The following is a 16,275-nucleotide window of genomic DNA, read 5'->3' on the forward strand; positions in this document are numbered from 1 at the left end:
TTCCTTGAAGCAGAGGTTCCGCCTGGCTTAGAGCATTGTAGATTGCTCTTAGTTCCAGAATGCTTATGTGAAGAGACTTTTTCAGGCTCGACCACACTCCCTGGAAATTTCTTCCCTGTGTGACTGCTCCCCAGCCTCTCAGGCTGGCATCCGTGGTCACCAGGATCCAATCCTGCATGCCGAATCTGCGGCCCTCCAATAGATGAGCCTCCTGCAACCACCACAGAAGGGATACCCTTGTCCTCGGCGACAGGGTTATCCGCACGTGCATCTGAAGATGCGACCCTGACCATTTGTCCAACAGATCCCTTTGCATGGAATCTGCCGAAAGGGATTGCTTCGTAAGAAGCTACCATTTTTTCCCAGGACTCTTGTGCATTGATGTACAGACACCTTTCCTGGTTTTAGGAGGTTCCTGACCAGGTCAGATAACTCCTTGGCTTTTTCTTCGGGAAGAAAAACCTTTTTCTGAACTGTGTCCAGAATCATCCCCAGGAACAGCAGACGAGTTGTCGGCATTAATTGGGATTTTGGAATATTCAGAATCCATCCGTGCTGCTTTAGCACCTCTTGAGATAGTGCTAAACCCATCTCTAGCTGTTCTCTGGACCTTGCCCTTATTAGGAGATCGTCCAAGTATGGGATAATTAATACGCCTTTTCTTCGAAGAAGAAATATTATCTCGGCCATTACCTTTGTAAAGACCCGAGGTGCCGTGGACAAACCAAACGGCAGCGTCTGAAACTGATAGTGACAGTTTTGTACAACGAACCTGAGGTACCCCTGGTGTGAGGGGTAATTGGAACGTGGAGATACGCATCCTTGATGTCCAAGGATACCATAAAGTCCCCTTCTTCCAGGTTCGCTATCACTGCTCTGAGTGACTCCATCTTGAACTTGAACTTCTTTATGTACAGGTTCAAGGACTTCAGATTTAGAATAGGCCTTACCGAGCCATCCGGCTTCGGTACCACAAAAAGAGTGGAATAATACCCCTTCCCTTGTTGTAGAAGAGGTACCTTGACTATCACCTGCTGAGAATACAGCTTGTGAATGGCTTCCAAAACCGTCTCCCTTTCTGAGGGGGACGTTGGTAAAGCAGACTTCAGGAAACGGCGAGGTGGCTCTGTCTCTAATTTCAACCTGTACCCCGGAGATATTATCTGCAGGATCCAGGGATTTACCTGCGAGTGAGCCCACTGCGCGCTGTAATTCTTGAGACGACCGCCTACCGCCCCCGAGTCCGCTTGCGAAGCCCCAGCGTCATGCTGAGGCGTTTGTAGAAGCCGGGGAGGGCTTCTGTTCCTGGGAAGGAGCTGCCTGTTGCTGTCTCTTCCCTCGTCCTCTGCCTCGTGGCAGATATGAATAGCCCTTTGCTCTCTTATTTTTAAAGGAACGAAAGGGCTGCGGTTGAAAGGTCGGTGCCTTTTTCTGTTGGGGAGTGACTTGAGGTAGAAAGGTGGATTTCCCGGCCGTAGCCGTGGCCACCAAATCCGATAGACCGACCCCAAATAACTCCTCTACGCATCGCCTGTCCACTGTCGTGTCCATAAAGCTCTTCTGGCCGAAATGGACATAGCACTTACCCGTGATGCCAGTGTGCAGATATCTCTCTGTGCATCACGCATATAAAGAAATGCATCCTTTATTTGTTCTAACGACAGTAAAATATTGTCCCTGTCCAGGGTATCAATATTTTCGATCAGGGACTCTGACCAAACTACCCCAGCACTGCACATCCAGGCAGTCGCAATAGCTGGTCGTAGTATAACACCTGCATGTGTGTATATACCTTTTTGGATATTTTCCATCCTCCTATCTGATGGATCTTTAAGTGCGGCCGTCTCAGGAGAGGGTAACGCCACTTGTTTTGATAAGCGTGTTAGCGCTTTGTCCACCCTAGGAGGTGTTTCCCAGCGCTCCCTAACCTCTGGCGGGAAAGGGTATAAAGCCAATAACTTCTTTGAAATTAGCAGTTTTTTATCGGGGCACCCCACGCTTCATCACACACGTCATTTAATTCTTCTGATTCGGTAAAAACTACTGGTAGTTTTTTCACACCCCACATAATACCCTGTTTAGTGGTACCTGTAGTATCAGCTAAATGTAACATCTCCTTTATTGCCAAAATCATATAACGTGTGGCCCTACTGGAAAATACGGTTGATTCGTCACCTTCACCACCGGAATCAGTGCCTGTGTCTGGGTCTGTGTCGACCGACTGAGGCAAGGGGCGTTTTACAGCCCCTGACGGTGTTTGAGGCGCCTGGACAGGCACTAATTGAGTGTCCGGCCGCCTCATGTCGGCAAACGACTGCTTAAGCGAGTTGACGCTATCCCGTAATTCCACAAATAAAGGCATCCATTCTGGTGTCGACCCCCTAGGAGGTGACATCCTCATATTTGGCAATTGCTCCGCCTCCACACCAATAACGTCCTCATACATGTCGACACACACGTACCGACACACAGCAGACACACAGGGAATGCTCTATACGAAGACAGGACCCACTAGCCCTTTGGGGAGACAGAGGGAGAGTCTGCCAGCACACACCAAAAAGCGCTATATATGACAGGGATAGCCTTATGATTAAGTGCTCCCTTATAGCTGCTTTTATATTAATATATTGCCATTTATTTTGCCCCCCCTCTCTGTTATACCCTGTTTCTGTAGTGCAGTGCAGGGGAGAGACCTGGGAGCCTTCCTGACCAGCGGAGCTGTGACAGAAAATGGCGCCGTGTGCTGAGGAGATAGGCCCCGCCCCTTTTTCGGCGGGCTCGTCTCCCGCTATTTAGTACATTTAGGCAGGGGTAAATATCTCCATATAGCCTCTGGGGCTATATGTGAGGTATTTTTAGCCTTTTTAAAGGTTTTCATTTGCCTCCCAGGGCGCCCCCCCCCCAGCGCCCTGCACCCTCAGTGACTGCCGTGTGAAGTGTGCTGAGAGGAAAATGGCGCACAGCTGCAGTGCTGTGCGCTACCTTAAGAAGACTGCAGGAGTCTTCAGCCGCCGATTCTGGACCTCTTCTTGCTTCAGCATCTGTGAGGGGGCCGGCGGCGTGGCTCCGGTGACCATCCAGGCTGTACCTGTGATCGTCCCTCTGGAGCTTCATGTCCAGTAGCCAAGAAGCCAATCCATCCTGCACGCAGGTGAGTTCACTTCTTCTCCCCTCTGTCCCTCGTTGCAGTGATCCTGTTGCCAGCAGGAATCACTGTAAAATAAAAAACCTAAGCTAAACTCTCTAAGCAGCTCTTTATGAGAGCCACCTAGAATTGCACCCTTCTCGGCCGGGCACAAAAATCTAACTGGAGTCTGGAGGAGGGTCATAGGGGGAGGAGCCAGTACACACCACCTGACCTGTAAAAGCTTTACTTTTGTGCCCTGTCTCCTGCGGAGCCGCTATTCCCCATGGTCCTTTCAGGAACCCCAGCATCCACTTAGGACGATAGAGAAAACCTAACTGAGGCTTGGAGGAGGGTCATAGGGGGAGGAGCCAGTGCACACCACCTGATCCTAAAGCTTTTACTTTTGTGCCCTGTCTCCTGCGGAGCCGCTATTCCCCATGGTCCTGACGGAGTCCCCAGCATCCACATAGGACGTCAGAGAAACAGATGTTGTATTCTTTGTGAAAAAGGAGGAGATGGAAGCTGTACTTACCGTTAGACATGTGATTATACCTGACACATCAGTGTTGATTTTCTGCTTTTTTTACCCCCCAGGTTTATTTGTCTTCTTACACAATAGAATGTCACAGTCACCAAACATAAAGCATTAATATGTATGGGTCTCTTTCCCTGCCCCCTCTCCCCATATTTCTGCTGCTGAGCTGCTCACTCAGACACTTCTTCTCTGAACGCTGTGGGGTTTGCCTGACTCAGGTCTCCTCAGACTGCGTAAGTTGGGCATGCACCATACAATTATCTGGCAGACCATCCCAAACTCTGGAAATGGACAAAAACTGTTGTTCAGAAAAATGTGTTAAAATCATGGTTTTAACCAATCTGCCTGAATGACAGATTTTGTCCAATTTCCAGTGCTTGGGAGCAAATAGTTGATTGTCAATTGTTCTCATACATTACCAGATTTTCATTCCAACCAGTCAAATGGGACAGCTGGTCTGCCAGATAATTGACAGCGATTCAAGGACTCAAACATATCATCCTCCTCCTCCCCCCCCCCCCCCCCCCCCGCCCCCCGTGCTTTCAATAGCGGTCATCCTGGGCACATGACCCACCAATCCCTACCCTGCTGTACTTGGCTGCTGGAATTTGGGTAGCGCCACGCAGGGATTGGGAATATTAACAATCCCAGTTATCCTAATCAAAATTAAAAAAGCATACAAACTACTCCGTTCACAAGCATATTATTTTGCAATATAGACCAGTCAGGGCTGTAAGCGTATGAACAGCAATTAAACTGAAATTATTATTATTATTTTTTTTTTATAAACTGCGTCTAGGACAGGAGGTTACATAGGTCAGCATGATACCAGGGCACCAATGTGTAAAATGGTGCAGTGTTCTGTGGTTTTTGAACATGAATGTGCGTATACCTGGGTCTGACTTATGTATAAACGGGCCTACCTGGATTGACAGTCCCAGGTCCACAACCCTACTTGCTGTCAAGGTTTTTTCCAGGACTTGCAACCTAGGTAAGATGACCCAGCTTAGGTATGAAAGGTCACGCCTAAAAGAAATTGATAGGCTGGGTACAGTAGTGCTTGGAGATGGCTTCATCTACAAGCACCCACTGAATGCTGTAAGACCCTGGTCTTCCAGTGGGTCCGGTGTGAAGGGTGACAACCCAGGAATAACCCGGGTTGTCACCCATGTGTAAAAGGGTTAACCCCCCGCTTCAACACATGCTTTCTGTCCCAGGACAGAGCCAGGTTGAAGCCGGGTAATTATGTTTGAAAGGTGTATAATAGTGGGCCTGATTCTGAGTCACATAATGGAAATCTAATGCAAGTATTCACTCATATTTGACCGGGTCTCAGAGGCTGCACCCCCCGACAGTCCTCTATTCACTAAAGCAGGCTTCATAGCTAATATGGGCTCTACCCCATACTAGGTACAAAAGCTGCAACTGAAAATGACGTCTACTTGCCAAACATATGAATAGGATACATTTCTGGATACATGCCCACAAGAGGAATATCTTCTGTGCATGTGACCTAGATGTGTCTGACTCAAAATCACCCATAGACACGCTTAGATGCGAATGTTCAATGCCGCGTAAGTGCATTTTTCTAAAACTAACTAGACGAGGCCGCATTCAGCTGGCGACTCGGATCCAGGGCCATTATGTCTTTCTTTGTGGAGACCAGATATTGGCTGGGGTGCTCACAATGCAGAGTATGGACAACAGAGAGGAAAGGAGATATAATTGTTAGCATAAATCCCTCTAATGGAGTATTTCCGTGATGATTCAAAAACATGTTAATTCACCTGCTGGCAAAAAAATACCTAAACATCCCAATGCAAGTAATTCCAGTTTGAAGACTTTTCATAGACCATTGGATTTAACACAATAACATCACTTCCATTTCCACACAATGAATACTTTAAAGTAAACAGTTAGGACATTACCCACAATAAAATTAAATACAGAAAATTTGAAGTGGGTATAAGCTCCATGCTTTGTAAATGATAATAATCAGCAGAACAGAGTCATGTACTGAGTTTGTATAGTACTAAACCGAAAGACAACTAGGAAGAATCAACTGTAAAACACAAATTTAGACAGAAGAATCTATTTTTCCAAAACATATGAGGCAGTTACATTTTTATTTGAGAAAGGTTCAACTCTAATCTGCTTAAAAAAACATTACAGCCTCTACCTGGGGCAGTCTGAGTTAGAACTTCATTTTCCTGATTATATAAATACTCTTAAAACATTGAAGTGGGTGTATAAATTGTAATACATTTTTTTGAAGATGTTACTAAGCATATTCTAGTGATACAAAGTTAATAAGATACAGGACTGTTTCGGTTTGCAGCCTCCCTGTCCATATGCTGCCACATGATATCACAGGAGTTCCCCCCTGGTGCAATAATTTACCAAACAAGAGGAGGCACAACTGCAGCAGTTAAGAATCACCAACCATTAACTCTGACCACTTCCCAAGCTCATAAACACGAACTCCTGTATGACCTTCTCAGTAAGCCCTCATAAAGTGCATTACAACAGAAAACAGGTCACTATCTCTACACCATACTCACGTGTCAGTGATTTTGGTGCAGCCATTCAGGTTTAAAACCTCAATATTCCTACAGTTCTGGGCAAAAGCTCTACAGTAGAGAGGGAAAAATGTGATAAGTGAAGTCTAAAATTGCATATGAATAAAGGATAAAAATGTAATTCGAATGCAGAAGAAAAAGATTGTGACTGGATTTAAATTCCAAAAGTATATTATCTTGGCTTGATGATTAAAAAAAAATTGAGAACGTCTTTTATTGGCACACCTTAGAGCATTATCCCCCACACCAAGGCATCCACGTAGACTGAGCTTGCGTAGGAAACCTCCACATCTTCTTGATATATTCTCTACCACACGCCCCTGGAACAAGGGAAGATGTTACATGGTGGAGACAAACAGCAAAAGTGCTAAAGAGAAGAAAGCAACTAGAGCAAGCTGCCTGTCCAACTAAATGACCAGTAAAAGAACGAAATATTAGTTACCTCAATGTCCCTTTGGAAGTCAAACAAATCAATTCGCTGCCAGTTGCTTCCATCAAGCGCAAGGACATTCCAGGCCTAAAAGAAAAATGAAGTGCCACCATATATCTCCACGAATATCACAAAGATTCTCAAGACATACATTTTCCACATTATACCTATAAAAATGGCACTCTTTACTTACCCTGGAGACTTGAGCACATCGACACAAGGTTACAACATCTAGGAAGGAGAAGATCCTGGGGGAAATACATAGAACAAATCTCATTAAGAACTATAAAACTACAAGTTGATTTGGGTGACTGAAGCTAAGTGGAACACCAATGTTGTAAGCTGCATACACAGGACACAAAATGAATCATCACATCTCCATACTATCCATATTACTTATCAAGATTACAACTAAACCATATTCACCTGAGCAACAGCTCTTTGGGAAGTTTCTTGTTGATTAGAGCCTCATCATTGTTTGAGAACATCTAGTGAAAATAAAAAAGGGAAAAAATAAGAATTTACTTACCGATAATTCTATTTCTCGTAGTCCGTAGTGGATGCTGGGAACTCCGTAAGGACCATGGGGAATAGCGGCTCCGCAGGAGACTGGGCACAAAAGTAAAGCTTTAGGACTACCTGGTGTGCACTGGCTCCTCCCCCTATGACCCTCCTCCAAGCCTCAGTTAGGATACCGTGCCCGGACGAGCGTACACAATAAGGAAGGATTTATGAATCCCGGGTAAGACTCATACCAGCCACACCAATCACACCGTACAACTTGTGATCTGAACCCAGTTAACAGCATGATAACAGAGGAGCCTCTGGATAGATGGCTCACAACAACAATAACCCGATTTAGTTAACAATAACTATGTACAAGTATTGCAGACAATCCGCACTTGGGATGGGCGCCCAGCATCCACTACGGACTACGAGAAATAGAATTATCGGTAAGTAAATTCTTATTTTCTCTGACGTCCTAGTGGATGCTGGGAACTCCGTAAGGACCATGGGGATTATACCAAAGCTCCCAAACGGGCGGGAGAGTGCGGATGACTCTGCAGCACCGAATGAGAGAACTCCAGGTCCTCCTCAGCCAGGGTATCAAATTTGTAGAATTTAGCAAACGTGTTTGCCCCTGACCAAGTAGCTGCTCGGCAAAGTTGTAAAGCCAAGACCCCTCGGGCAGCCGCCCAAGATGAGCCCACCTTCCTTGTGGAATGGGCTTTTACAGATTTTGGCTGTGGCAGGCCTGCCACAGAATGTGCAAGCTGAATTGTATTACAAATCCAACGAGCAATCGTCTGCTTAGAAGCAGGAGCACCCAGCTTGTTGGGTGCATACAGGATAAACAGCGAGTCAGATTTTCTGACTCCAGCCGTCCTGGAAACATATATTTTCAGGGCCCTGACTACGTCCAACAACTTGGAGTCCTCCAAGTCACTAGTAGCCGCAGGTACCACAATAGGTTGGTTCAGATGAAACGCTGAAACCACCTTAGGGAGAAAATGAGGACGAGTCCTCAATTCCGCCCTGTCTGAATGGAAGATCAGATAAGGGCTTTTACAGGATAAAGCCGCCAATTCTGACACGCGCCTGGCTGAGGCCAGGGCCAACAGCATGACCACTTTCCATGTGAGATATTTTAACTCCACAGATTCAAGTGGTTCAAACCAATGTGACTTTAGGAACCCCAAAACTACATTGAGATCCCAAGGTGCCACTGGAGGCACAAAAGGAAGCTGTATATGCAGTACCCCTTTTACAAACGTCTGAACTTCAGGAACTGAAGCTAGTTCTTTCTGGAAGAAAATTGACAGGGCCGAAATTTGAACCTTAATGGACCCCAATTTTAGGCCCATAGACACTCCTGTTTGCAGGAAATGCAGGAATCGACCTAGTTGAAATTCCTCCATCGGGGCCTTACTGGCCTCGCACCGCGCAACATATTTTCGCCAAATGCGGTGATAATGCTTTGCGGTTACATCCTTCCTGGCTTTGATCAGGGTAGGGATGACTTCATCCGGAATGCCTTTTTCCTTCAGGATCCGGCGTTCAACCGCCCTGCCGTCAAACGCAGCCGCGGTAAGTCTTGGAATAGACAGGGTCCTTGCTGGAGCAGGTCCCTTCTTAGAGGTAGAGGCCACGGGTCCTCTGTGAGCATCTCTTGAAATTCCGGGTACCAAGACCTTCTTGGCCAATCCGGAACCACGAGTATAGTTCTTACTCCCCTCCGTCTTATAATTCTCAGTACTTTTGGTATGAGAGGAAGAGGAGGGAACACCTACACTGACTGGTACACCCACGGTGTTACCAGAGCGTCCACAGCTATTGCCTGAGGGTCCCTTGACCTTGCGCAATACCTGTCCAATTTTTTGTTTAGGCGGGACGCCATCATGTCCACCTTTGGTTTTTCCCAACGGTTTACAATCATGTGGAAGACTTCTGGGTGAAGTCCCCACTCTCCCGGGTGGAGGTCGTGCCTGCTGAGGAAGTCTGCTTCCCAGTTGTCCACTCCCGGAATGAACACTGCTGACAATGCTATCACATGATTTTCCGCCCAGCGAAAAATCCTTGCAGCTTCTGCCATTGCCCTCCTGCTTCTTGTGCCGCCCTGTCTGTTTACGTGGGCGACTGCCGTGATGTTGTACGACTGGATCAGCACCGGCTGACCTTGAAGCAGAGGTCTTGCTTGGCTTAGGGCATTGTAAATGGCCCTTAGCTCCCAGATATTTATGTGAAGTGATGTCTCCAGGCTTGACCACAAGCCCTGGAAATTTCTTCCCTGTGTGACTGCTCCCCAGCCTCGCAGGCTGGCATCCGTGGTCACCAGGACCCAGTCCTGAATGCCGAATCTGCGGCCCTCTAGAAGATGAGCACTCTGCAACCACCACAGGAGAGACACCCTTGTCTTTGGTGACAGGGTTATCCGCTGATGCATCTGAAGATGCGATCCGGACCATTTGTCCAGCATTCTTGCGTGGAATCTGCCGAATGGAATTGCTTCGTAGGAAGCCACCATTTTTCCCAGGACCCTTGTGCACTGATGCACTGACACTTGGCCTGGTTTTAGGAGGTTTCTGACTAGTTCGGATAACTCCCTGGCTTTCTCCTCCGGGAGAAACACCTTTTTCTGGACTGTGTCCAGGATCATCCTTAGGAATAGAAGACGTGTCGTCGGGATCAGCTGCGATTTTGGAATATTGAGAATCCAACCGTGCTGCCGCAACACTACTTGAGATAGTGCTACCCCGACTACCAACTGTTCCCTGGATCTTGCCCTTATCAGGAGATCGTCCAAGTAAGGGATAACTAAAACTCCCTTCCTTCGAAGGAGTATCATCATTTCGGCCATTACTTTGGTAAAGACCCGGGGTGCCGTGGACAAACCAAACGGCAGCGTCTGAAACTGATAGTGACAGTTCTGTACCACAAACCCGAGGTACCCTTGGTGTGAAGGGTAAATTGGGACATGGAGATAAGCATCCTTGATGTCCCGAGACACCATATAATCCCCTTCTTCCAGGTTCGCAATCACCGCTCTGAGTGACTCCATCTTGAATTTAAACCTTTGTATGTAAGTGTTCAAGGATTTCAGATTTTAAATAGGTCTCACCGAGCCGTCCGGCTTCGGTACCACAAATAGCGTGGAATAATACCCCTTTCCCTGTTGTAGGAGGGGTACCTTGATTATCACCTGCTGGGAATACAGCTTGTGAATGGCTTCCAATACCGCCTCCCTGTCGGAGGGAGACGTCGGTAAAGCAGACTTTAGGAAACGGCGAAGGGGAGACGTCTCGAATTCCAATTTGTACCCCTGAGATACCACCTGAAGGATCCAGGGGTCCACCTGTGAGTGAGCCCACTGCACGCTGAAATTTTTGAGACGGGCCCCCACCGTGCCTGAGTCCGCTTGTAAAGCCCCAGCGTCATGCTGAGGACTTGGCAGAAACGGGAGAGGGCTTCTGTTCCTGGGAACTGGCTGTTTGCTGCAGCCTTTTTCCTCTCCCTCTGCCACGGGGCAGAAATGAGGAGCCTTTTGCCCGCTTGCCCTTATGGGGCCGAAAGGACTGCGCCTGATAATACGGCGTCTTCTTATGTTGAGAGGCTACCTGGGGTAAAAATGTGGATTTCCCAGCCGTTGCCGTGGCCACCAGGTCTGTTAGACCTACCCCAAATAACTCCTCCCTTTTATAAGGCGATACTTCCATGTGCCTTTTGGAATCAGCATCACCTGACCACTGTCTTGTCCATAACCCTCTTCTGGCAGAAATGGACAGCGCACTTACTCTTGATGCCAGTCGGCAAATATCCCTCTGTGCATCACGCATATATAGAAATGTATCTTTTAAATGCTCTATAGTCCGTAATATACTGTCCCTATCTAGGGTATCAATATTGTCAGTCAGGGAATCCGACCAAGCCACCCCAGCACTGCACATCCAGGCTGAGGCGATTGCTGGTCGCAGTATCACACCCGTGTGAGTGTATATACATTTTAGGATATTTTCCTGCTTTCTGTCAGCAGGTTCCTTAAGGGCGGCCGTATCCGGGGACGGTAGTGCCACCTGTTTAGACAAGCGTGTGAGCGCTTTATCCACCCTAAGGGGTGTTTCCCAACGTGCCCTATCCTCTGGCGGGAAGGGGTATGATGCTAATAACTTTTTAGGAATTAACAGTTTTTATCGGGGGAAACCCACGCATCATCACACACTTCATTTAATTCCTCAGATGCAGGAAAAACTACAGGCAGTTTTTTCTCACCCAACATAATACCCTTTTTAGTGGTACTGGTATTATCAGAAATATGTAAAACATTTTCCATAGCCTCAATCATGTAACGTGTGGCCCTACTGGAAGTCACATTCGTTTCTTAATCGTCGACACTGGAGTCAGTATCCGTGTCGGCGTCTGTATCTGCCATCTGAGGTAACGGGCGTTTTAGAGCCCCTGATGGCTTTTGAGACACCTGGACAGGCACAGGCTGAGTAGCCGGCTGTCTCATGTCATCAATCTTTTGTAAAGAGCTGACACTGTCACGTAATTCCTTCCATAAGCTCAGCCACTCAGGTGTCGACTCCCTAGGGGGTGACATCTCCATTACAGGCAATTGCTCCGCCTCCACACCATTTTCCTCCTCATACATGTCGACACAATCGTACCGACACACAGCACACACACAGGGAATGCTCTGATAGAGGACAGGACCCCACTAGCCCTTTGGGGAGACAGAGGGAGAGTATGCCAGCACACACCAGAGCGCTATATATATACAGGGATAACCTTATAGAAGTGTTTTTCCCCTTATAGCTGCTGTTTTATTAATACTGCGCCTAATTAGTGCCCCCCTCTCTTTTTTAACCCCTTTCTGTAGTGTAGTAACTGCAGGGGAGAGCCAGGGAGCTTCCCTCCAACGGAGCTGTGAGAGAAAATGGCGCCAGTGTGCTGAGGAGATAGGCTCCGCCCCTTTTTCGCGGACTTTTCTCCTGCATTTTTATGGGTTCTGGCAGGGGTTAAAATACATCCATATAGCCCTGGGGGTTATATGTGATGTATGTTTGCCAGCCAAGGTGTTTTTATTGCTGCTCAGGGCGCCCCCCCCCAGCGCCCTGCACCCTCAGTGACCGCAGTGTGAGGTGTGTATGAGGAGCAATGGCGCACAGCTGCAGTGCTGTGCGCTACCTTGGTGAAGACTGATGTCTTCTGCCGCCGATTTTCCGGACCTCTTCTTGCTTCTGGCTCTGTAAGGGGGCCGGCGGCGCGGCTCTGGGACCGGACTCCGAGGCTGGGCCTGTGTTCGGTCCCTCTGGAGCTAATGGTGTCCAGTAGCCAAGAAGCCCAAGCTGGCTGCAAGCAGGCAGGTTCGCTTCTTCTCCCCTTAGTCCCTCGATGCAGTGAGCCTGTTGCCAGCAGGTCTCACTGAAAATAAAAAACCTAAAACTAAACTTTCACTAAGAAGCTCAGGAGAGCCCCTAGTGTGCACCCTTCTCGGCCGGGCACAAAAATCTAACTGTGGCTTGGAGGAGGGTCATAGGGGGAGGAGCCAGTGCACACCAGGTAGTCCTAAAGCTTTACTTTTGTGCCCAGTCTCCTGCGGAGCCGCTATTCCCCATGGTCCTTACGGAGTTCCCAGCATCCACTAGGACGTCAGAGAAACTATAACAATAAAAAGTGTGAGAGAGTGATAACAGTACAAAAATAGGGAAGTGGTCATAAGTGGTTGAACTAGGAGGCTAGTTAGGAAAGAATGGAGAGGAGAGAAAAGCCAGATGAATAGAAAAATAACTAAAAAGGGTGCAAGAAAAACAAAACATAAAAACAAAACAAAATAAGACAAGATACAAGAACAGGTATGTGGCACATTAAAAATAGCTACAACAGTGCAAAGAGAAAGTTACATCGGGAATAGAACATACAACCATCATTATAAACCCATTATCAAACTATATGCCCAGATTTAAAGACATTTCAATAGATCTCCATCAAGGAAATAACTTTATTTAGGGCATTTCCAAAATCAACATCACAATCAGTTCATCAGGGCAACATAAGGACACACTTAACACTCCCAAGTTGCATCTACAATTGAAATGGGACATTTCTGCAACTTGGAGCAGCAAATTATGGTCCCTATACAATGGCTACTACACTCTTGGGGGGACGGGGGTGCCTTAGGCAATAAAACAGCAAAAGGTATGCATGATTCCTAACAGAAAGCTACAGCCAACACTTAATTCGGGTCTAGTACGTTATGCCAGTGCTTGGGATCCTGGCGCCCAGCATACAGACGCCGGGATCCAGACCGCCAGCATGCAGGCAGCAGGTTGAGCATAGAAGAGCACTGCGGGAACAATGGCGCGCCACGCTATTTATTCTCCCTCCTGTCGTGGACACCCCAAGAGCGAGAATAGTTGTCGGTATGCCGGCTGTCGGGATCCCGGTGCTGGTATGGTGAGTGCCGGGATCCCGACAGCCAGCATATCAAATGCTTAATTCCCCAGAGCGCATAAATATGCCGTAAGTGTCATTCTCGCCTGCTGTTGCCAAAGTTCCTCTCAGAATAACTCCACTTAAAGCCGCATTGGAGGTAAAACAAACCTTTCCAAAGCTTAGACCGATAGGCTACATGGAATACTATTCACTACTTGAAATATAAATATACCATTACTGTATAAATTACCTAAAATACAATTCAACAGTATTTACAAACATTCTTACATCAGGCAATTCTGTTCTGCATGTACATCTGCAAGACTTTCATACATGTAATCATGCAGGCTGTCATTTTAATACAGATATTGTTTAAGGACGGTGTTAAAACAAACACACACACACACACACACACACACACACACACACACACACACACACACATAGTAACACAAGGTGCAAACTTGTTTCCTTAGCATAGGTATTTTGCTATTTTATAGATCATTATTTTGATTTTCATATAATGATGTATTGACTATGGGTGATATCCAATTAGCAGATGTAATTTACAGTGGCTAATTGACACCCACAGGGATATTCAATTGTCCCTGATGTTTCAGGCACATTACCCTTGCAGCTCAGGGGTTTTTTTTTCCCGTGAAAAACACACAGGTTTGGGAATTAGAAAAGGTAGGTAAAAATAATACAGGTTGAGTATCCCTTATCCAAAATGCTTGGGACCAGAGGTATTTTGGATATCGGATTTTTCCGTATTTTGGAATAATTGCATACCATAATGAGATATCATGGTGATGGGACCTAAATCTAAGCACAGAATGCATTTATGTTACATATACACCGTATACACACAGCCTGAAGGTAATTTTAGCCAATATTTTTTTATAACTTTGTGCATTAAACAAAGTGTCTACATTCACACAATTCATTTATGTTTCATATACACCTTATACACACAGCCTAAAGGTCATTTAATACAATATTAATAACTGTGTATTAAACAAAGTTTGTGTACATTGAGTCATCAAAAAACAAAAGTTTCACTATCTCACTCTCACTCAAAAAAGTCCGTATTTCGGAATATTCCGTATTTCGGAATATTTGGATATGGGATACTCAACCTGTAATAATAAAAAAATATTAATATAAAAAAAAAAAAAAAAAGTAATGAAAACCCCCCATTTTTCTCGGTCTAATTGGATACCTCGTATTATCAGCATACATGATTATACATGTATGCAGGCCCGGCGCTACCCGCTCAGCGAAGGGATGCAGTGCAGGGAGGCGCTGGGACGGAGAGGCGCTCCCCCTGCTCTGCATTCCTTCCCTGCTGCGCCGTCCTGTCCCCCCTGCTGCTGCTGCTGCTGTGCCTGTCACTGTATGACAGGCACTGGCTGCCGCGCCTGCAGCATGAAAATCCTCCTCCTTCCCCTCCCCTTTGTGACAGGACAGCGCTGTGTACGGGACGAAGGGGGCGGAGCTAAGCGGTCGGAAGGGGTGGGGCTAAACGGGGCAGAAGGGGTGGAGCTACACGGACCAGGCTGCTGTAGTGTAGGGAGACTGGCTTAGGTAAGTGAAGTGTGAGAGGGAAAGGTGTGTGTGTAGTGTGTGTGTGTGTGTGTGTGTGTGGTATGTCTGTGTGCGTTTGTGTGTGCTTTAAGGACGCTACTACTACAGGGGGGGCATTACGTGTAACGACGCTACTAATGGGGGCCATTGCGTGTAACGACGCTACTACTGGGGGGGTCATTACGTATAAGGACGATACTACTATTTGGATGCATTATGTATAGGATGCTACTATTACTGGGGGGGCATTACGTATAAGGATGCTACTACGAGGGGGGGGGGGGGCATTATGTATAAGGACGGTACCACTACTGGAAGCGCATTACGTATAAGGACGCTTCTACTACTGGGGGTGCACTACGTATAAGGACGCTACTACAACTGGGGGGGCATTACGTATAAGGACGCTACTACTACTAGGGCGGAATTATGCATATGGACGCTTCTACTACTGGGGGTGCACTACGTATAAGGACGCTACTACTACTGGGGGGCATTATGTATAAGGATGCTACTACTACTGGGGGGCATTACGCATAAGGATGCTACTACTACTGGGGGGGCATTACGCATAAGGATGCTACTACTACTGGGGGTGCATTACGTATAAGGACGCTACTACAACTGGAGGGGGCATTACGTATAAGGACGCTACTACTACTACTAGGGGGAATTACGTATAAGGACGCTACTACTACTGGGGGGTGCACTACGTATAAGGACGCTACTACTACTGGGGGGGGCATTATGTATAAGGATGCTACTACTACTGGGGGGCATTATGTATAAGGATGCTACTACTACTGGGGGGCATTATGTATAAGGATGCTACTACTACTGGGGGGGCATTATGTATAAGGATGCTACTACTACTGGGGGGGCATTATGCATAAGGATACTACTACTACTGGGGGGGCATTATGCATAAGGATGCTACTACTACTGGGGGGGCATTATGTATAAGGATGCTACTACTACTGGGGGTGCACTACGTATAAGGACGCTACTCCTACTGGGGGGGCATTATGCATAAGGATGCTACTACTACTGGGGGCATTATGCATAAGGATGCTACTACTACTGG

The 16,275-nt window shown here is 46.9% G+C and overlaps 1 protein-coding gene across 2 annotated transcripts in view; it reads right to left on the bottom strand.

Moving 5' to 3' along the window:
* The window catches only part of FBXL20 (F-box and leucine rich repeat protein 20), a 156,618-nt gene that overhangs the window by 58,061 nt on the left and 82,282 nt on the right, over positions 1 to 16,275 (bottom strand). For both annotated transcript variants that reach the window (XM_063959723.1, XM_063959722.1), the window contains exons 2-6: positions 7,098 to 7,159; positions 6,865 to 6,919; positions 6,684 to 6,758; positions 6,467 to 6,561; positions 6,224 to 6,292 (exon numbers count right to left, since the gene is read on the bottom strand). In XM_063959723.1, coding sequence (XP_063815793.1) covers positions 6,224 to 6,292; positions 6,467 to 6,561; positions 6,684 to 6,758; positions 6,865 to 6,919; positions 7,098 to 7,159 — 356 coding nt within the window. The remainder of the gene's footprint in view (positions 1 to 6,223; positions 6,293 to 6,466; positions 6,562 to 6,683; positions 6,759 to 6,864; positions 6,920 to 7,097; positions 7,160 to 16,275) is intronic.

The sequence above is a fragment of the Pseudophryne corroboree genome, chromosome 3, assembly GCF_028390025.1.
Source record: "Pseudophryne corroboree isolate aPseCor3 chromosome 3, aPseCor3.hap2, whole genome shotgun sequence".
In the NCBI taxonomy this organism is placed as follows: domain Eukaryota; kingdom Metazoa; phylum Chordata; class Amphibia; order Anura; family Myobatrachidae; genus Pseudophryne; species Pseudophryne corroboree.